At 41.2% G+C, this 22,196-nt stretch overlaps 1 protein-coding gene across 2 annotated transcripts in view; it reads right to left on the bottom strand.

Moving 5' to 3' along the window:
• FRMD3 (FERM domain containing 3) overlaps positions 1-22,196 on the bottom strand; it is a 285,438-nt gene that overhangs the window by 98,542 nt on the left and 164,700 nt on the right. For both annotated transcript variants that reach the window (XM_029920720.1, XM_029920719.1), the window contains exons 3-4: positions 20,968-21,010; positions 815-893 (exon numbers count right to left, since the gene is read on the bottom strand). In XM_029920720.1, the coding sequence (XP_029776580.1) occupies positions 815-893; positions 20,968-21,010 (122 nt within the window). The remainder of the gene's footprint in view (positions 1-814; positions 894-20,967; positions 21,011-22,196) is intronic.

Here is a 22,196-nt window from a genome sequence, read left to right as displayed (position 1 = left end):
GTGCCACAATGCTCAAGCTTTCCTGGAGACCTGTGAATAGGAGGAGGCAAAACATCCAAGAAACCAACACATCACCTTGCATCTCTGCTGTGTTCCAACCTATGCAGATTATTTTGAGGGATGAGTGTGCACAGTGATGTTCATAGTCACCTAACCGGAGCCTCCTCAAGAACTAAGCACATGTCAGCTCTTCACCACCCACCAAGTTGGCCTTCCTGGGACCCTGCTCAGCTGCACTGGCTAAGGCTGCTCTCAAAATCAAAACCCCAGGAGGAGACCCAGATATGGCCCCAACCGAGGAAGATCAGAAGGGAAGAGGCTGGAGAATTGGAAAATTCAGAGTTGGCCTGAGAAGAGTCTCCAAGTCGAGGAAAGACTGCCCCACGGCTGTTCAGCAAGCGGAATGCCCGGTGACAGTCCGCACTATCCAGTGATCTTTTCCCTTCCTGAACAGCTCAGATCCAAGAGATTGTCCCAGGGGCTGCATTAGCCATGAATTTGCCTGTATCCTAAAGACTGTCACCTTCTATTTATTTTTAGCACCCCACTGTCAGATGGTTTCAGAGAATACCTCCTCCTTATAACCACCACTTTTGTGTGTGTGTGCAGTTAATTACACTCCCAATGACAACGGCTTGAAAAATCCCAAGGCAATTAAGCACAAGAGAAACATTCCAAGGCAAAAATGCCGAACTAAGTGCCAACTTCATTGAGATGTTCTGATCTAGACAGGAGGCATGGCTAGCCTGTAAGACTTGGAGGCCCCCTGACTGGGTAAATGTGCACGTTAAACATACAAACAAACAAAAAATACCTTGTGAGCTCTTCTTTAATCTTCAAGGGTTCATGTGGGTAGAATTTCACTCTAAAGCACATGGTGTATGGTGGATGAGCTGAAACATCATAAAGAAAAGGCATGAGAAAAGCAGCAGAAGACCATGGACTCCAACACACACAGGAAAGTCAGCCGTGAAGTTACAGCCTCGCTTGGGGGATGGGGGCAGGGGAGAAAGGGATTTTTCTGGAGGGAGCAGATCTTATGCCCAAGGAAACAAAGCCACAGCGACAATTAAACTCAAAGAAAATGCTTGACAGGACACCCAAAGCAAATGCGGGACACAGGCAACCTAGTCAGTTAGCACATCTTTCCACGTCACGTCCTCTCCAGGTCACAGCTTCAAATAACATTCTTCCTCCAGATTCTTCCCACCCCTTGTGACAGATAAATTGCCCGGTCAGGCCTTGGACCTAGCAGAATATTTCCCAGACTGTGAGGTGGAAAAATGTCCCTGCACATGACTAGTTTTCCCAAAATGATGGTGCCTTTGAACTAAAATTGCAATTTTTAAAATGATTTTAAAAATGAGTCAGCCATGCACACATCCTACTTTATATACATTTTTGGTATTATTTTAGTATTATCTATGAGGCAGTCACTATGAAAATAAATGCTTTTATAACTTCCTGATTTGTATGAATCAAGAAAACAGTCTGAAGTTTAGATTGAGGTTCATGATTCTAGAATGTTCTAATTGCATTAAGTATCTGGAACTCGAGGACCAGCAAAGTGGATTCTGCAGAACTTGACATTCCTAATTATAAAACCACTGTTGACTTGCAATATTAATCTAATAAGTACACACGAGTGTAGTAAGAGTCATTCAATTTCCAAATAGCACATAAAATGAACACCTTAAAATTAAAGAAATATGAAAGTATTATTATTCTTATGGGTCTCACATACCCCCTCATGTTTTGCCTTTGGATCAGTATGGCTATGAGAGATCAACTCTGAGTCTACATCCAAATGCAAATAGGAGACAACGTCCTATTCTTGTCCAAATCCTCTTCCATAAAAAGGAGGGGTTAAATCCCTAGCCATTTCTATAATGCCTGGGGGCTATTCTGTACGTAGACAAATTATGTAGAAACAACTATCAGCATCAAATATGAATGCATATTGAGTATAATTTAATATGGAAAACAGCTCTTAAAAACAATTTGAAAGAAAGCATCCAAATCACAGGAAAACACAGACGCATCTTTCTGGCCACCTCAGCAGAGAAAAACTGATTATACACATACACCCACACACACAGATGTCAGAGCTCTTTCCATTCAATGCCCTACTTCCCCACCAGGAACTAGCAAATTTCCTGAGTTGGATGCTCCTAATCCAATCCTGTGTTCCTTGGATTTAAGGAAGCCTTTTTCTGGAGCCCTGGGAGAAAATAAACACCAGCAAAGAAACAGCGAAGAAAAATACAAATGATTCTCAAGCCATTCATCTTGCATGATATCTAGAAATTCAGTTTTGACTCAAAATATTTAATCTTTACACATTCCCCAGATTTATTTTTTAATGTTTTTTAATATTTTTTAATGTTTGTTTATTTTTGAGAGACAGGCAGAGTGTGAGCGGGGCAAGGTCAGAAAGAGGAGACACAGAATCTGAAGCAGACTCCAGGCTCCAAGCTGTCAGCACAGAGCCTGACATGGGGCTCAAACTCATGAACTGAAGATCATGACCTGAGCCAAAGTCGGCCCACTTAACCAACTGAGCCACCCAGGCGCCCCTCGCCAGATTTAATTTGCTTAAGTCACCACCTTTAAAGGATTAAAGCTAATGATTTTTCATTATGAAACCTCTGGATTGTCTTTAATAGAAAGGTTGAGACAGTTTTTCTAAGATTAGAACAATAGACCAAATAATGGAAATTGCATAAAAAAGGACTTTTTCTTTATTTCTTCTTTATTTTATTCATCTTCAAAATTAATACATGTTTAAGTACAACCAATGAATATACAGACAGATAATAGTAGACAGATGGACAGATAGTGGATGGATGGATGAATGGATGGACAGATAACAGATGAACAGATAAGAGATGGACGGGGACACATAGATGGATATACAGATAGATGAATGGATACACCATCCCCTTTCATTTTCCTTCTCTGTCTCTATTCCTATCCCTTCTGCCCCTCAGGTCCCCACCAACCTTACCCCCAACTCTCCAACCACTGTCAACAATTTCATGTATATACTTCCACCCTTTTTGCCATACTCACACAAATATATGCCAATATGATCACATGTGAGGTATTTTTTTATAATTTATTCTCACAAAATGAGATCACACTACATATGCTTCTCATGCTTTTCTCACTTAACTCTATATTCTGCCCATCCCTCTAGAATAGTAGTTATAGATCCAACTCATTGTCTATACTAAATGCATTATAATTCATATTATGGGTATATCTGCATTCATTCCACTACTTTCTTTTAATTGTCATTCAGGTTGCTTCCACATTTCTATAATACTTTTATTACATCCTTGTGCATATTGCATTAAGTATTTATATTTTTATTTCTATAATACAGACTTCCAAATTTTGAATTGTTGGGTCAATAGGTATGCACAAATGTTTTAAAGGGAGCTGAAAAATAAAAGCCCACTGAAAGCACATTGGGGAAAGAAGGATCACAGAAGATGATCCCAAACTAGAGCTTCCCCTTCTTCAGCATATCTGCTTGCTGTGCCCTAGGCTGCCTTCAGTAGGTATCTGAGCTCACTGGCTACAATTCAGGACCCTGCCTAAGGAATCAGGCACTGAGCCTCAGACAGCTTCCCAGGCAGCCATCTTTGAACACCCCCCACTGTAGGAAGTCTAATCCAGGCATCCTTGTTCTCAGCCTGAGGCTCCGGAACGGCCTGATGCTTCTCCCACATGCAACCCCTTCCATCATTTGAAGGAAGCTCTTAAGTAGCATTTATGGTCTTTCTGAGTCTTCTCTATAATAAAGATCCTCCATTCTGTTAACTGCTCTTCACATGGAACTGTTTGGAGTGCCCTCATTCTGGGTATATTCTTGTCTGTTTTCTCAAGCACCCCCTGGGGATGGCTACATCCACTCAGGTGAGGGCTAATTTGTCCAGCTTCATTAAAAGCCTCCCTCTCAAGAGCCTCATCTCATTGTTGATTCATTCTGAGTTTATAATTGACCAACACTCAATCTTTTTCATATATTCTGTTGCTAAGTCACATAGAAAGTCACCTCTGACATCTTCCATTTTCTAGAATGTGATCATGGAAGAAATTAATACAAGGTACTAGGAATACACTCACCACCTGACCCATTATCAGAGAAGGGGTGAGAGCAGGCAGCAGATACTTCAAGTCTGAAATTTTCTATCCATTTTCTTCTATCATCATATAAACCCCTACTAGGTCTTCCTCTCATATTGATCCAGCATCATTGACCCCATGTCACTAATCAAAGAAAAAGTTTCCTTCTAAGTTAAAGGAAAACATGGCTTTGACATGGCGAACCATGTACTGCACCAGGGACCTGAGCTGACAAGAAGTTCAACCTCCTTGCCCAGCCTGAAGAAGCCAATGTGGCAACAGGCTTCTCCTAGAGAAACTCTCTTAAGGCTCTGGATGCAAAATTATACTACAAAGAAAATAGTTAAGCTAAAGAATGTTTTTTGACAGGGTTGGAGAAGGCTGAAAAGACAAATAATTTCTCCCCCAAAATGCTAATCTAGTTATGGATGACACAGTTTATGAGGGTATGGGGCTATATATCTTGTCTAACTTTTTATTCCCAGAGCTAATTATTGATAAAAGATGAACTCTGTCTGGCTGAATGAATGATTAATCCCAAGCTTTGAGGCAGATGTCAAAGAAAAAACTCCATGTCCTGCCATCACATTCATCCCATCAAAATACTGGGCCAGAAGGTCCATAGCCTGAATTATTACAACAATTCCTAGGACTGAGCTTTTCAAAACTTCTGTCCCTGTATCTCAGTTTCTGCCCTTCAACATCTGGAACAAACTCAGGGACTCTAGAGTTGGTTGGAATAGCTATTTCTAAAGGAAGGCTTAATTCAATCAACAAATGCTTATTGAGTGCCTACTAGGTATTAGGCACAAGTTTAGATGTACAAATAACAGTAACCATAAAAAGACAAAAGTTAGGTCTTCATGGAAGACATATTCCAGTGGAATAAACAGGCATAAAATCAAAATTAATAAATGAAATATAGAGGACATTAGGAGGTCATAAATACTATGATCAAGAATAAAGCAGGAAGGATTTAAGGGGCAGGAAAAGACCACCCCCACCTCTGTTTCCTTTTCTCCTTCCCATTATAACTAAATCCATGCAGGTAAGTGCAATTCTCTTTACTACCTTCCAGAAAACTGAAGAAGGGAAGGAATATGATTTAAAATGTTAAGTCATTAAAAAAGAGGGATGGGGGAAATCACTCCCAAATGTGCTGGCACAGGTTCGGAGCACTGGCACACACCACACCAACTGGGTAACTACTAGTGAAAAGTGAAACCGGTAACCAAAGGGTTAATGGGACTAATAAGTACAACTGTAACTCTTAAATCCATTCATTCTCGGAACACAGCCTGCAGTCATATTTCCATAGATGACATTCTTTCCCAATACCACAATAGCAAAATGTGGATTAGTTGTTCTGCAGACACTCAAAGCTTCACCACGCAACTGGCCAGAACTAGTTAGGACCACTGGCCATTTCTTTGAGCATTCATGTGAGTCCAATGGATGCACTTTTGACACAGAAGTACTTAAAACTCAACCCTTGGATCATACTAAGGATGCCACTGATAATGTAGGTCCACACAGGTACAGAAAACAAGTACAAACCCCCACTACTTATCAGATTCTGAAGGTACATAGCTCTTCTCCCCTATACCCAGATCCTTTCTCCTTTGCCTTTAAGTATCCCTGACTCTCCCGCTTTGAGGAGGCAGATCTGTAGATTGCACCCCCCCCCCAAACATCTCCTTGTTTGGTTACCTCTCCAATAAACCCTTTCTTTGCTGCACAGTTGATGTCTCAGTGATTAGTTTTGCTGTGTACTGGGCAAATGAACTTGGATTTGTATACAAAAGGAGCCTTCCCAGGATCAACCCAGCAGCTGTCTGGGACATATTTATGGTGGCAAGTCCCCTTATAGAGATGAGCCTGTTTCCTCCTCCAAGAGACTATAGGTCTTGGCCATTCCAACTTCCATGCCTCGAGACAGAGAGAAACAGAGCATGTAGTAAGGGAGAGGCAGAGAGAGAGAGGAGGAGACACAGAATCTGAAGCAGGCTCCAGGCTCTGAGCTATCAGCACAGAGCCTGATGCGGGGCTTGAACCCACAAACCGTAAGATCATGATCTGAGCCAAAGTCGGCCGCTTAACCGACTGAGCCACCCAGGCGCCCCTCATGCCTCTTATTCTTAAGCTACAGGCAAAAAGGGATAAAGGATGACTCTTATCTGTGCCAACCACTTGGTACATGACCAGTAGCTGGAAACATCTGATGAAGGAGTTGCCCGTGGAATAGGAAGCACCAGGCGTGGAGCCCACACCCTGCATTGGGACCTTATAGCACGATGTCATCATGAACAGCCACTGTGTGCCTTTACTAGACGAGGCAGCATGGTCACCCCAGGGGTGAAGACACTGTTGCCCATTTCTACTGTGGCACTAAGGCTTCAGCATCAGTGACAGGTGCACACAGGGTGGTGGCAACCTCAAATCCCCCAAAGGAGGAGTCCCCAAATTTGGAGGGGTACTTCCAACAGTGACTTTGCACAAGCCACCTAAATTCTCAGTTTCCTGCCCTGGAAGAGGGGACAGCACCAGTGGCCACATCTACATTGCACAGGTTTTGCCCAGGCCCTTAGCAAGTACACATGGCACACTGCCCAAATATGAGCTTTTGTTCCATTGGGATGTTTAGCCTACTCCTACTGGAAGAAGAGAAGGAGATGAAGAGTTGGAAATAAGAGAAAGAGATGGAGAAGACTGAATTTAACTCAGCTGAGAAACATTTACTCAGCCACCTAAGTGCTAAAAAACGAGAATACCACTGAGTAGCAGAGGAGGGGGGAATGCCAAAATCCACTTCAAAACTGCCTGGAGCACATTTCTGCACTGAGAACAACAGGGCCGCGGCTCACAGAGGCCCATTCCCAGCCAGACGAGGGCTGGGGAGGCCAAGCCTCTCCTCAGGGCTGCTCCGCAGAGGTGGGCATCAGCAGGTCCTGGGGTGTTCTCATTTGGGTAGTTGGTTAACACTGAGAACATGGGGAGGGGAACAGCCATTTATAAAGCAGAGACAGATTTTCTCATCTCAACTTTGAGATCTTGCCCAGAAATGGGGTTGGGGCTGCGCATGGATTCACTGAGCAGGGTCCTGGGTGAACATGAAGAAAACAACTTTCTATTTTTAACCAATGCCTGTTCTCAAATCTTTAGAAGAACACAGGATTTGGGAGGTTTTCTTGATAGAGAAACATCACTTAGCAGCCTTCTGTAAAAGGAGTCTTCCCCCAATTGTCCGTACAGAGCTATAGGAAAACAAAAAGCATAACTGCAGGAACATACATAGAAACACATGATCTGTATCATAAACACTCCGGCTGACACTATGAAACCGCCCCCCCAAACTCCTTTAAACTGCAGTGGAAGCTTAGAGCCCGTGGCTCCAGCAGGTGTTAAAGCAACTATTATACCTGGACTATGTCTCTCCTGTGCCCCCCTCCTCTGGGAGTCCATGGGGTGGGAACTGATCTGTCAGATTTAAGACTCAGGAGAAACACTGCAAAGTGTTTATTGTTGCCAACAAGACCTCTAGAACTGTGCAAATAGGGGGCTTAGTTTCCCAAAGGGCTCCTGGCAGGCATCAGGGACTCCTGGTCTTTTCAGCAGAACCTTTTTTTTGTTCTTAACCAAACGAACAGTGTTTCTCGGGGCAGGGGGCAGGGGCTTTACAGTGAGAACCGAGGGGTACCCCCCTCTTCACTGTGCATGCGGCATGTGTGGTGACACTGATGGATTTATCGGTGCGGAGTCTCTTCCAAGACGAAATCGCTCAGGAGCACAAATTCTCTGCACATGCGCAAAAGGACACTTGAGCACCAAAAGGGCAGAGTATTACTCACTCATTCAACGAACTATAACTCTTGGGATATGTTTTAACGAGCCAGCCGGAGAACTGCTCTCTTAACGACTGCTCTCTTCTGGTTGGAAACGATTATGATCTTGCCACGACAACTGTTACTATCATCATCATCAAGAGGGATAATCCCATCATTCTTCTACTAAAATGACAACCAGAAGCCTCCAAGATGCTACTGGCACTGTGTTGCCTCTACTTCCAAAGCAGAGAGGGGTTTTTTTTTCATTGTATTTAATTCATCCTCCTTCTGTTATAGTTCTCTTAGGTTGGAATCACACACGCAGGCGTGCCCACGCACACAAACGGATGCACTGAGAACTTTGAAAGGGATCCTGCATCACCAAGCCACTGGCTCGCAAACACTTGTTCTCAGAATTCCCTGGCTGCTTGTGCTGTTTAGGAGAAGCTCTAACAGGGACTCTAGGGTCTGGCACTTCTAACCTCAAGTTCAGCATTGGGAAAAACTACTATGGCCAAACTGAAAACTCTCAGCTTCTGTTTCTTCCTTTGGAAAATGAGGAAAATAATGGAACCAACCACCAAGATTGAGGATCAGTGATCTTTTTCTGTAACGAGCCAGAGAGTAAATACTTTTGACTTTGCGGGCCTCAAGGTCTCCATCTCAACTACTCTGCTCAGCTCGTGTAATGCAAAAGTAACAACAGACAAGATATATATCAGTGGCATGGCTGTGTTCCAATATGACACTGAAATCTGAATTTCAGATCATCTTCACAGTCCCAACGTCTTGCCTTTTGCTTCCCCCTCCCCAATCATTTAAAACTATGAAACCTACAAGAGGCCCAGACAAAATCAGAAGACTGGCTGCTTTTGGCCTTGGGGCCATAGTTCGTTGATCCCTGATATACAGCCTATGATGAGGATGACAGGAGTTAATGACATAAAGCACTCAGTAGACTGTCTGAGACCTAAGTACTCAACCCATAGGATTTGTTACTATTCAAGAGAGCCAAAAGGACACTGATGTGGATGAGGGCGAGTCCTTCAACTTGACCTAGGCCTATATAAGCATACCTCCAAGATATTGTGGGCTTGGTTCTAGACCACCACAATAAAGCAAATATCTCAATAAAGTAAGCCAAATGAATTTTTTGGTTTCCCGCTTTGCTCCCTGAGCACAGGGTGCAATGACCTGAGAATTGTAGCAAAACAAAAACAAAAACAAAAGTTAGCAAAAGTACATGAAACTGAAGGCAGGAGACCCAGGTGCATGCTTGCGGCAGATGTTGTATAACTACACCCTCGGGAATCATGTGGGTAGGTGTGAATCAACTAGTAATAATGATAATTATAAAAGTTCAATTACTTACGTAACTGCATACTAAGATTTTATACTATAAAATTGCATCCAAAAATGAGGCGTTATAAAGGCTTTCCAACCAAATGGAAACAGATAAGAATAAAATCATCTACTTGACCCATGTTTGAATCTCCTCCCATACTCCCATTCCAAGCACGGAACCTCCTAGTCCATCGGGGGTTATCATACACACATTGAGAACACCAACACACCTGTAGTTTTGAATCATGTGGAGACCCAGGAAACAACACGAGTGCTCCTGAAGGCAGAAGGAAGCCCCTGGAAGTATCTCCCAGTGATACAAGGAAGATGCTTTTTTCCTTCTGCTTCCTCCTCCTTTTACCCCATCACCCTCCCTCCTTCCAAAGAGGAGAAGTGTTGGGTCCTCCCTGAAGCCACAAACTGACCATTGTACTCAATCAAAATGACATCAATGTCACCATCCATACCATAAGGATAAGGCTGAAAATGATAAACCTGTGGCTTATCGAATGTGCATGTCATTTAGAACTGCACACCATAATTTAAGGGTTTTTTTTTTTTGGTCATTCCTATCATTACCATTAATTCTTTCCCTACTGGAAATAACAAAAGAGCGCAACATGAAGACCATTTATACGCCCAGGCTGCACAGACTTTCTAATATAAGGACCAAATGTGGAAATATTCAATGACACAGCTGTACCTGGAAGACAAAGAGATACCATGCCAACCCTGCTGCACTATCCCTAGAGTCACAGAAGCTAGTGTGCAAACCTGGCGAGAAGCAACAGAACGAAGGAACCCGGAAAGAACAAAAACAGCCACAACGAAACCGCAACAGTTGGGGACCTACAGTTACTTGATTTATGCAATGGGTTTTCATCAGGTGTGTGTTTTGATTTGTTTTTAAAGAACACGGCAGTTGACCTTCTTTTACCTGGTCCTTAAAAGGAACATTTTGGAATCTAGTCCACAAGCATGTATTAGGAACTGATTACATGCATAGCCCTATCTTAAGCTATGGACCAGGTGAAGAAATCTTCCAAACTGAATACAGGGGGTATGATTAGACAGGTATAGAATGAGGCCAATGGGACAGGCTGCCCTAAGAGGTCAGAGATGGGGTTATGGTCACTAAGGGTGTCTGGAGAAGTAAAATGTATGACGCTTTACTATCAGACGCATATGATCAAGATCTCCAAAAAAGAACATATATAAACAGTGTGGAAATGAGCCACAAAGCAAAAGCATGAAGGCAACTGAAAGAACAAAAAGAAACATGAAAGGATGTGGGAGATCTGCGTGGGAGTCACTCAGTGCAGTGGGCTGAGTGTGTTCCCCAGGAAATTCCTGCCCACCTAGAATATCAAAATGTTCTATTTGGAAATAGGGTCTTGGCAGACGTAATTCATTAGCATGAAGTCTTACTGGGTTAGGGTGAGCCCTAAAGCCAATGAATGTTATCTTTATAAGAGAAAGGAAAGCAACTTGGATACAGACACAGAGGAACACAGGGAGACAGTGATATGAGGCTGGAGACAAGAAGTGGAAGCCAAGGAAGGAACACCAAGGCCAGCCAGCAACCACCAAGAGCCAGAAGAGGCGAGGAAGGCTTCTCCCCTAGAGCCTTCAGGGGGAGCACGGCCCTGCTGATACCCTGAGTTCAGACTTCCACTCTCCACAGCTGTGAGAGAACGGATTTCTGTCGTGCAAGCCATGCAGCGGGGACAGCTTTGTTAGGGCAGTCCTCGAGGAAATCAACGTCCTCAGCAAGCAGAGTCGCTGGAAGAACAAAAGCGGTGGAAGGCAGGCATCCAAACTGGCCTCAGGGATAGGTATGGGACCTACGGCTTTTCTCCTTTTGTTCCTCACAGGAGCGCAAAAATCCAGGCTCCTTGTACTCTCTCTGTATGCTACAGAAAAGATATGTTCCCCGTTGAGGAAATTATTCAGCAGCAAGGGGACTGTTCACTAGATCAGCCTCAAGGGGTGCTGGAAAGCGAAGGAACGCCACAGAAGCAAGAAGGTTCACAAAGAGCACCATCAGAGACCGAAATTACACGCCATCTCCGGCTTCCAGGCAGAGTCGTCATAACTTCAGGGAAGGAACGCTACAGACACCAGCCAGCAACCGGACTCTGTGGCTGAGTTACAGCATGCATTATGCAGAAGCTGGCGGTAATCCCCATCCCGATTTGCATGCAGAAGCCATTTTCAAGCACCTCTGTTCCTTCAGGGTGCTTGGCAGCAGCACAGCGTCTGATAAATAGAGCAAGAAGGTGATCTTAACTACCCTGTGGGGCTAATCAGGTACCAGCCAGGATTAAGCAGAGAACCTCTCTGGAGTGAGCCTCCTTTCATTTAGGTCTGTTTTTCTATACTGCATTCTTTTGTTTTTTTAAATTTTTATGCTTATTTATTTTTGAGAGAAAGAAAAAGAGAGAGCAAGAGCACATGCACGTGCACATGAGTGGAGGAGGGGCAGAGAGGGAGGGAGGCACAGAATCTGAAGCAGGCTCCAGGCTCCAAGCTGTCAGCACAGAGCCCGACACGGACCCACGAACCACAGAAATCATGGCCTCAGCCTAAGCTGGATGCTTAACTAACTAAACCACCCAGGAGCCCTTCTATAGTACATTCTTAATCCATAATGGACCTTGATTCCTCCCTTCCTGATTCCCCACTTCTCTCCCCCTAACTTTCCCTCTCCTTCTCTTTCTCAATTTTTACATAAAATGGTCTCTCCTTCTGTTTGTTTTCTCTTTATTACCAAGTGATCTAGGAAATTATTCTCATTGTAAAATATCTGAGTGGGGGCACCTGGGTGCCTCAGTCCATTAAGCATCCATCTCCCAATCTTGGCTCAGGTCATGATCCCCCAGTTCGTGGGTTTGAGCCCTGTATCAATCAGGCTCTGTGCAGAGCATGGAGCCTGCTTGGGATTCTCTGTCTCTCTCTCCCTCTCAAAATAAACTTGAAAAAAAAAAAGACCTGAGTAAAACATTAATACTTAAAAATATATAGTTATTTTGAGAAAGAGAAAGAACAAGCAGGAGAGGGGCAGAGAGAGAGAGAGAGCGAGCGAGCAAGAGAGAAAGAGAGAGAGAGAGAGCGCGCCCGCATCCCAAACAGGCTCCATGCATAGAACTCGATGCGGGACTCAATCCTACCAACCACAAGATCACAACCTGAGCCAAAATCAAGAGTCAGATGCTTAACCGACCGAGCCACCCAAGTGCCCCAAAACATAGCTACACATAATAAGATGTATGTCGTCACCTCCTCTACCCTACTCTCTTCCCCTGAGGTAACCAGTTAGTATAGATGTCTGCGGACCTTCTCTTCACTTACATGTTCATCTAAAATAATCTGTTTATTTTCACATATAGGGATCATTCTCTAGGTGGTATTTTTACCTGCTTTCTTAACTCCAAGATCTAATACATTTTTCAGTGTCAATACTACAGGCTAATGACTCTCTGCATTCCACACAATTTATTCAGCCTTGCCAAAATTACAGGCTTTTTATTTCTTCCAATTCTCAGTGCTAGAAGCAACAGTACAACAGATTTCCTTGCATTAATCTATACCTGCGCTTGGATAAATTTTGCTTTCGAAAGATTCATGGAGATGAGCTCATTGGATTAACAGACATAGGTATTTTTTAAAAACACATCTACACTTTCACTTCTGATTAACACTTTAAATATTTACACTTTAAATAAATACTTTCTTCGAATTTATCACTGAGTCTCAAAGTTTGATGCTGAATACCGTTAATCATTCTAAACTAACCTACGAAGCATATCACTGCACAGTGCAAAGTTAATATTCAAGAATCTCCTATATAAAGTAGTTAATTCTACATGGAGAGAAAGTTAAAACTCATCAGATGAGTCAAAATAAGTGATGGCAGATAACTTTAGAGAGAATTTAATTCAACAAAATGTAATCAAATCGGCTAAAACATGATTTTTATATTACTTTCCAGGTCCTTTTTTGATCACTTTGACAAAAATGAAAGAACTAAAAAGAACCCAAAGGTTATATTACTACCGTTTTGTTACAGTTGTTCACTTATTATGCCCAGGACAGGTTGTTTGTCCTTAGCACGTGACACAGGCATTTTGAATCTAGAAAGACATGGCCAAATTTTTCTCCTAAATGGCTTTTCCAGTGTATGTGCTCCCATGAGAAGTGTTACCCTCCTCCTCCTCAATTGGATATTATCACTATTATCCACCTTCTCAGTGTTACAAAAAATACCTTATTTTAATTTATATTTTCCGTGTTACAAATGATATCAAGCATCTGTGTATGAGCTTACTGGCCATTTATTTTTATTCCTTCTATAAAGTCTTTTTGCATTTTTTTATTGAGTTGTTTATCTTTGGGTTTATACCATCACACTTTATAGATTCTGCATATTTACAGCTCATTAGGTATTTGGCAAATGCTCTTCCATTATTTATGTTGCTTGTGTTTTAATTTATTTATAATTTGTTTCATACTCGTTCGCTCAACAAATATTTACTGAAAATCTACTACTCATTTGCAGTGAGCAAAGCAAATATTCTGGTAGATGAGTCTAAGTTTTACATAAATTTGTCAGCGTTTTGCTTTGTTACTTCTGTTTTTTATGTTTTCCTTAGGAAGCCCTATTCCATAATTATAAGAAGTAGTCCTGAATGTTTACCTAAAACTTCTATGGATTATTAAACATCCTGGGCTTTTGAGTTTATCACGAATTAATTCCGTGGTGTGAGGTAGGTCTTTAGCTTTTTTCTTTTTCCAAGTGGAAAGGCAATCCACAAAATCATGCCTTGAAATAGAATCTTTATCATAACAAATATTCTCACAAATAATGAGTTAGTTCAAAGGGGTTTTTTTTGTTTGTTTGGTTGGTTGGTTGGTTGGTTGGTTTCTTTTCCTATTCCTGTGTCCACCTTAAACACTATATAGGTCTATCATGTGGACTCAATGATAGCAAATTAAGGCATATGAGCTACCTGATAAAACAAGGACCCTATCATTGTTCTTTTTCAAGTATTTATTAGCTATTCCAAAGCATTTTCTTTTGTAAATGAGTCTTTTTGAAATTTTTTAATGTTTATTAATTTTGAGAGAGACAGACAGACAGACAGACTATGAGCAGGGGAGGGTCAGAGAAACCAAAGAAGCAGGCTCCAGGCTCTGAGCTGTCAGCACAGAGCCCAACACAGGGCTCGAACTCACAGACTGTGAGATCATGACCTGAGCTGAAGTCAACGCTTAACCAACTAAGCCACCCAGACATCCCTGTAAGTGAGCCTTAGGATCAGTTTGCTAAATGCCATAAGGGAATCTCATTGACACTTTGATTTGAAAATTATTTGAATGTATACATTAATTTGCAAAAAAACTGACCTTTGCAATATTAAATGGAAACTAGTAGGTCTCCATTTACTGAACTCTTTACCTACTCTATACTAACTCCATAGTAAAATTTCAAAATTTATATAGTTTTGCACATTTCTTGCTATATTTGAGTAATTTGTTTTTACTTGTTATTGCTATTGTAAGCAATAGCCCTTTTTCCCATTACATATCAGAAATAGTTGCTGCTTATGAATAAGTATTGTTTTAGGATATTAATCTTGTATCCAAGGACAAGAGCCAGTATTAATTGTGAGTAGGGAGTGGGGAAAGAAGACATGTAGAGAGCCAGGAGAGACCCAGAGGACAAAATCACATTTAAGATGCTATCCAGAGCTATGAGAAGGCATCTAGCACCCCTCAACACGCCAGCCTGGCTGAACAGAGTGAGGCATGGGAGCAAGACAAAGAAATCCTGGAGTAGTTTGGGGGAAGTGCTGTGTTACGACTTTGAAGGATACTGAAGAAATGGCCTGACACTGTGTTTAAGCAGAGGAGAAACCTTACATGGTATACATAAGTTTTCCCACCGCTGAAGCATGGCACAGAAGAGGCTGAGCAGTGTCTGCTCTACCACTGTGTAGTCCTGCTAAGAGCCAGTGAGTGAAAGATTCCTGGAGAGCGCACCACCAGAAGAACAGTCTGTAGAGTTGCAGGGCAAGACCATGGCCAGGAGCACAGGTCTTAGCAGCACATGCCAGTGCACACTGAAAGGCTAAATGGGACCAGTCACATTCCAAGAGGATAAAATGGGGAAAGAGGGCAGCAACCAAAGGCCAAGTCACAGAAGGCAGGCCACAGGAAGACTCAGAGGATTGGGCACAAGAGACGTCCCCACTGCCATGATGGTACATAAGCTTCCCCTGCCTCATGATGTCATTCTGGGAATGGAGAAATAGGAAAAGCTCTTGGTATGGGAAAAAGTCCCTAGTATAGAAGTATGCACTTTCAAGTGACATGTTTAAATCATGAATTCACTGAGTAATTTCCTGAAAGAGATCAAATTCTAAACTGGCAGATCTTTTTTTTTTTTTTAACATTTATTCATTTTTGAGAGACAGACCATGAGTGGGTGAGGGGCAGAGAGAGAGAGAGAGAGAGAGAGAGAGAGAGAGAAAATCAGAAGCAGGCTCTAGGCTCTGAGCTGTCAGCACAGAGCCTAATGTGGGGCTCAAACTCATGGACCATGAGATCATGACCTGAGCTGAAGTTGAATGCTTAACCGACCAAGTCACCCAGGTGCCCCTAAACAGGCAGATCTTGAATTACCCTGAAATGGCAAGATTGAACTTTTTGGCCCCCAAAGGGAAAGAGGCTCACAGCACAGGGAATCAGTCATGGGGAAAATGTTACATTTGTGTACATCTGAGTCATAATTTTTAAAACCTCTTCATGCTAATATAGTTTTTGTGGTTACATAGATTCCATAAGACCTGAAAGTTTTGTTCTCTTGATGTGTGCTACTACATGTGTATACACTAACCTACATTCTACAGTTATGGGAGCAAGACCAAAAGCTGTAGGGTATAAATGAGAACATTCACTATTCCTACATAGAAAAGAAAGACTCTGAAAGCCAAACACCTAAAATATGCCACTTCATTTAACACTTCGCCTGCAGACAACCCGCTATCTAAATACTCTGGAAAGAAAAAGATCAAAGCACAGTCAACATTTGTACTTACCAACATGCAATAATGGAATACGGAAATAAAGAAGACGTTCCCCTCAACACTGCCCAAATTATATAGCCTACCTACATTGTGACCTAGTCAACAAGGAATGATCAAAAGTTTGATTTGAAGGTTCCAATTCTAGGAAGTATTGACTCTTTGCACCCTACTCTGTCTCTCCCACAGAATGCAGCTATAAAACATGGATACACTGTGTACAGCAGCTACCTAAGAACCCTGGAAAGTAAAAAAATAGTAGGTAGATTGGAAAAGACAACAAGAATTCAAAGGACCACTGAACTGGTGTTGGGTTCTCCATGGTCTTTTCCTATGAATCTGGACAGATCTCTGAGATACTGGAATGCCATCACCATGGATGGTGAAAGCTCCAAGAGAAGCTCCTAGTGAAGGCAAAGAGGGCACTGGCAGCTACACAGTGACAGCAAATGGCAGCAATCTCCAGACAGAGATTTTCTTGTCTGGAAGTTTTTTAACCTGTTTTCTTTGATAATTACAAAACTTCTCAAGGTATGTTATTTCATATTGGGGGAGTTTTGGTCATTCCTCATATTTGAAGAATGGACCCTATTTCATCTAAGCTGTCCAACTTAAATACCTAGAGTTGTTCTGTGGGGTCTGTAGTGTTAGCCTCTCTTTCATTCCTGATATTGGTAGCTTATGTCTTCTATTTTTATGTCTTCTATTTTTTTCCCTTTATCAGTCTTGCTAGAGGTTCATCACTTTCATGATATTTACAAAGACCAACTTTTTAAATTAATTTTCTGTTTCATGTATCAACAAACATAGCAACTTGGCTGATTCTCAGAGTTATTAATGGTGATCAAAAGAAGCCAGTCTCAAAGGATTACATGCTTTATGATTCCGTTTATATGACATTCTCAAAGGACACAAATATATTGGCAGAACAAATCAGGGATTGCTAGTGGTTAGGGGAGGGGTGTATGACTACAAAAGGAGAGCACAAGGGAGGTTCTGATGGTGACTGTACCCTGACTGTACTGGAGATTACACAAACCTATATGTTAAAAGTTATAGAACTATACACCAAAATTAAGTGAATTTTTACTTAAATTTTAAGTTTATTTAAAAAGTAAAATTTAAGTTCAGAGGAGAAAAAAAGACTTTGGTTTATTTAAGAAGTTTCTCCACTTTAAAAATGTATAACAAATTAAGTAGCTATCCAATTAATTATTCTCTCAAATATTTCCCTTCCTTAATAAATTTGGAGTCAACATAAAAATAAGTTTGATCTACCTATTTTCAACAAGATTTGGAAGGAAACAAGCATTGTTATATAACATTGTTGGGAATAACTTACTATAAAGTATTTAAATGGATATTTATCACTAAGGAAATGTAAAAATAGGTATGCCTTCTGATCCAACAATTTCACTTCTAAAAGGAATTTCTAGTACAGACATACTTGTATAAGGTGCAAGAAGTACATACAAGCATGTTTATTGCACATAATGTATAATAGCAAAATAGAAAATATTTTGATGTCTATTAATTATACATTCATGTAATTACCAGTCATTTTTGAATGAGGCCAATCATTAATGACTGATACTTAAAAAAAGCTATTAAAAATAACAAGATAAAGAATAATATATAAAGATTGATCTCCTCCTTTGTTTATAAAAGGTCTGACATACACTGAGGAAGCTTATATGTATACATAAGAAATCCCAGATGGGTATACAAAATATTGTTAATAGTTACTTCTTTGGAGTGGGCTTGGAGATATAAGGGGGAAGAGAAAGGAAATAGTTTGGGTTTTCATTTTAAATTATTTTCATCTAAGAAAAATCATGGACATTTAAAACCTATTTTAATACATGAGATGTGAATATCTATGTGAGGTAATGGATATTAACCAATCTTACCATGGCAATCATTTTGCTATATATATATATATATACACATATATATATCTATATATATATACACACATATATATATCTCAAATCATTATGTTACACATCTTAACCTTACACAAAGTTACATGTCACTTATATCTCATTAAAAATTAAAAACCTTTAAACAAGAAGCAAAATAAAAATACATTTTTTAAATACTATTAAATAATAATGCCTTTGTAGAGAGTTTGTTCATCAAGGCAGCTGACCTTCAGCCAACCCTGGGAAACACCATTCCTAGGAACACCCATAGTTAAAGGTATCTCAATAGGGTCAGGAAAAAGAACCTGAAAGTCTGCCATCAAACCATGCCTCCAAGAAATTTTGCCCTCATTGGCCACTCAAAGCAGTCAAAGTATAAAAGTCATACCCATAGCCAAGAAGGAAGTTGCCTGGGGTTCTACAACCAAATCCTTTTGGATGAGTCCCAGGAGTTGAACCCAGTTTCCCTGGGTTAACAATATACAAGCCTTATTTTAAGTTTTTTTTTTCATTTACTTTTTTAGATGTTTATTTTTGAGAGACAGAGTGACAGAGCATGAGCATGGGAAGCACACAGAGAGAAGGAGACACAGAATCTGAAGCAGGCTCCAGGCTCTAAGCTGTCAGCGCAGAGCCCAACGCAGGGCTCAAACTCAGGAACTGCGAGATCATGACCTAAGCCAAAGCCGGCCACTTAACCGACTGAGCCACCCAGACTCCCAATTTTTTCTAATTTAAAGTTAATGTTTCCAGGATATACATATAATACAGAAATTCTTGATACTAAAAGACACCATCATCAACAACAAAAAAACTAGGATTTGTGATCTTGAGAAAATTACATAATTTCTTGTTCAGTAATGTCCTAAAAAATACAACAGCAGACTGGGTGATGGACAAGACCTTTACCAGTTCCTACAACTAGTGAGTCACACTGGGTGGTTTGGAAATTGAATTTACCCAGTTCTTTTATCCAGATTCAGATTTCATGTATCATTAGATTGACATTGACCAGTAGTCAAATGTAAAACATTTTTACCAAACACTATAAATTTTCAGTTGGATTTACTTAGCATAGGAATAAAGCTCTCAAGCAGAAAATTCTTCACAAATTAAAAGTTTTTTCTTCTGCTAAATATTGAAATACATCTGACTTTAGAGATATTTATATTTTTAAGCTGTGTGTAGCCTAAGAAAAACATGCATGACATTGAAGAACCAAAGTCAAAGAATAATTTAGTATAAATCAGTTTACTGGAAAATTGTCTAAACACTTTTATATACATAAACAAAAATATCAAAACTTAGTAACCAAGGGATAAAAGCTAGGCATCAGCAATTTTTTTTAGATATGATAATTCATTTTTATTACCCTGCATATCATTCTATATAAAGCTTCCTGATACCAGTCCTGCTATTTCTTCATGGATGCCTGTCCCAATTCTATTCCAGCTGCACCCCCAATGCACTAACCTCTCTGGCCCTTGCATGTCCACTGCTGCCCCAGTTTTCACCTCATACATCTTTCCTGCTGGCTCCCTACAATACCCATGGCTCCCAGCAGCCATGAGCATTGGCCTGCCCAGAACGACCTGGTTGTCTTTCCTATACTGATCAGACAGCGTTTGCTCCTGACATGAGAGAGGGAAGGTCAAAAGGATAAAAAGGAAGAGGGATGAGGGGGAAGGGAACAAGAGAGGAAGGATGGAGGGGGAAGAGGGTTTAGGAATAAATGTATTGGTTGCTAGCTGGCCATCCGTGTTTGTTTTTTTCCTTCTCCCAGTTAAAAGCCCTGCCCATAATAATTTCTTCATATTTGGAAAAAGAATCCCTTGAATAATGATAAGTGACATAATATGCACTAAACTGATTTCCAATGAGAAACTGATTTATCGCCTACATTTCAGAGCCCTGGGAAAGTTGACATGGAAGGATAAATGGATTTCAGGGCAGGCAATGAATTTTTGAAGTACATTTCAGAAGCCCTCCTCCAAGTCATAAATAAAAGCAGGTCGCCTACAGCCTGACACAGATGGCCAGGACAAAACACCATGCCATCCAGGACCCAGTCAACACCCTTTTCACAACACCCAAAGTAGATGACCAGATGTTCTAGAAAGAGGTTTCCCAAGACAACTTCCCTCTGTCTCCCCCCACCAAAAAAAAAAAAAAAAAGCAGTTCAGAACATGAGGGCTTGAAAACAATTACTAAACAATTACTCAAGGGAAAAATTATTATAGGGAGTTTGAGGAGTACAAAAGAATAATACAATCCTCAATGAAGCTAATGGCAAGACTTTAGTTTTAAAATACACCTGCTTTCCTCATCTCCCCTCCAAGACTGAACCACCTACTAGCAACCCCCACAATCCAAAGGAACCAGGTACCTGGTGATTATGTTTAACAGATACTTAGTCATCTAATTCCAGTGTTCCTGTTCAAATATGAAATATGAAGGCAAGGTGATAGTGACTTCAAGGAAGGCAAAGGCCAGCAAATATGAGAAGTTACACAGCACCCACTAGGAGAGAGAAGCCCCCACACACACATATTCATCTTCATCCATTTCTTCCCTGGCAGGAGAAACTTTGTCGAGAAACAGAACCTATCATTGGACATTTCATAGCAAAAGTGAAACCACAGATTGACACTTACATTTCATTTGCTTGGAGATGGACTTGTTAGGTTCAAGCCAGTGCTAGGAAGAAAAAAGCAGAGATTATGGGTCAAACGGCTGAACCATACATATGATGCATACTTAATAACAAAAGAAATTTAATACAGATAGTCTTTTTCCAAAGGACAGTCTTGGTTCCCATAGATATTCCTCAAGGTTCCGCCTTCTGAAGATCTACACAAACAATTCTGCAATAAAATACAAAGGCAAGGGTATAAATTACAGAGAACTAGTACTTTCTGAGTAGTATATGAGTCACACAGTTGCTAAGAGAGAAGAACAAGGGAGAGAACATGCACTTCAACGGGATATTCCCATGGCTCCAGTGGACTCCTAGGTGATGGCATTCCATTGCTCTGGGCAAGTCAGACTTGCTAAATGGCTAAAGACTTTGACGTCCATGACCTCAAAGAGCCGTAGTCCAAGACAGTTTCAGCACCCTGCTCCCCTGTTAGGTAACTTCTGTTCAGGTGAACAGTGGGCCAAGCCAGCATTAGCCCCGTCACACAGAGGCAATTCTTCCTTTTTAGCAGGGAGGAACAAATGACTTTAAATATCTAACTTCAGAGGCCTGATATCATCCAGAAGAAACACCAGCTCTATCACAAAAGAAGATGCCCAAAGACTTGGGTGGCTCAGAATGGTGTTAATGACAGCCATTCAAAGCCAATACCATGCTGGCCCCAGTGGCTAGCTCATTCCTCACCATGTGTGGAGGTTTCTTCAACATGCTAAGAGCCAGGTGACTTTTGAAATTACTAACCAGGATGCCCCCAAAGCCACTTGGGAAATGTCAGGAAGCATCTCTCTATACACCTGCAGTTTATAAAGACACTAAAAGGGGTGCCACTGGTATCCATCAGGAGATCAGAGAGCCCACACTTACTGGGCATCCTCCACGCTCAATACTAGAGCGGAAAGGGGGATGTTCACCATCAGTTGAGGCTTTCACCCCATTTGCGTCATCCAGCGAGCCTCAAAGTTCTGTACTGTCCCTACCATTTGATATCCATGCACAACCATGAAGTTTAATAAGAGCTAGCATTTGCTGAGGGATTCCTAAATGCCAGATCTTACTCTAAGCATCTCCATGGGCCATCACTACCACCCCATTTACAGATGAGAAATCAGGATATTAAACAGCTAGCCTAAGGCCACCCAAAGAATAAATAGCAGAGCTAGTACGCAGCAGGATTCCAGAGCACAA

The sequence above is a fragment of the Suricata suricatta genome, chromosome 13, assembly GCF_006229205.1.
Source record: "Suricata suricatta isolate VVHF042 chromosome 13, meerkat_22Aug2017_6uvM2_HiC, whole genome shotgun sequence".
In the NCBI taxonomy this organism is placed as follows: domain Eukaryota; kingdom Metazoa; phylum Chordata; class Mammalia; order Carnivora; family Herpestidae; genus Suricata; species Suricata suricatta.
This window is presented reverse-complemented; position numbering and strand designations above follow the sequence as displayed.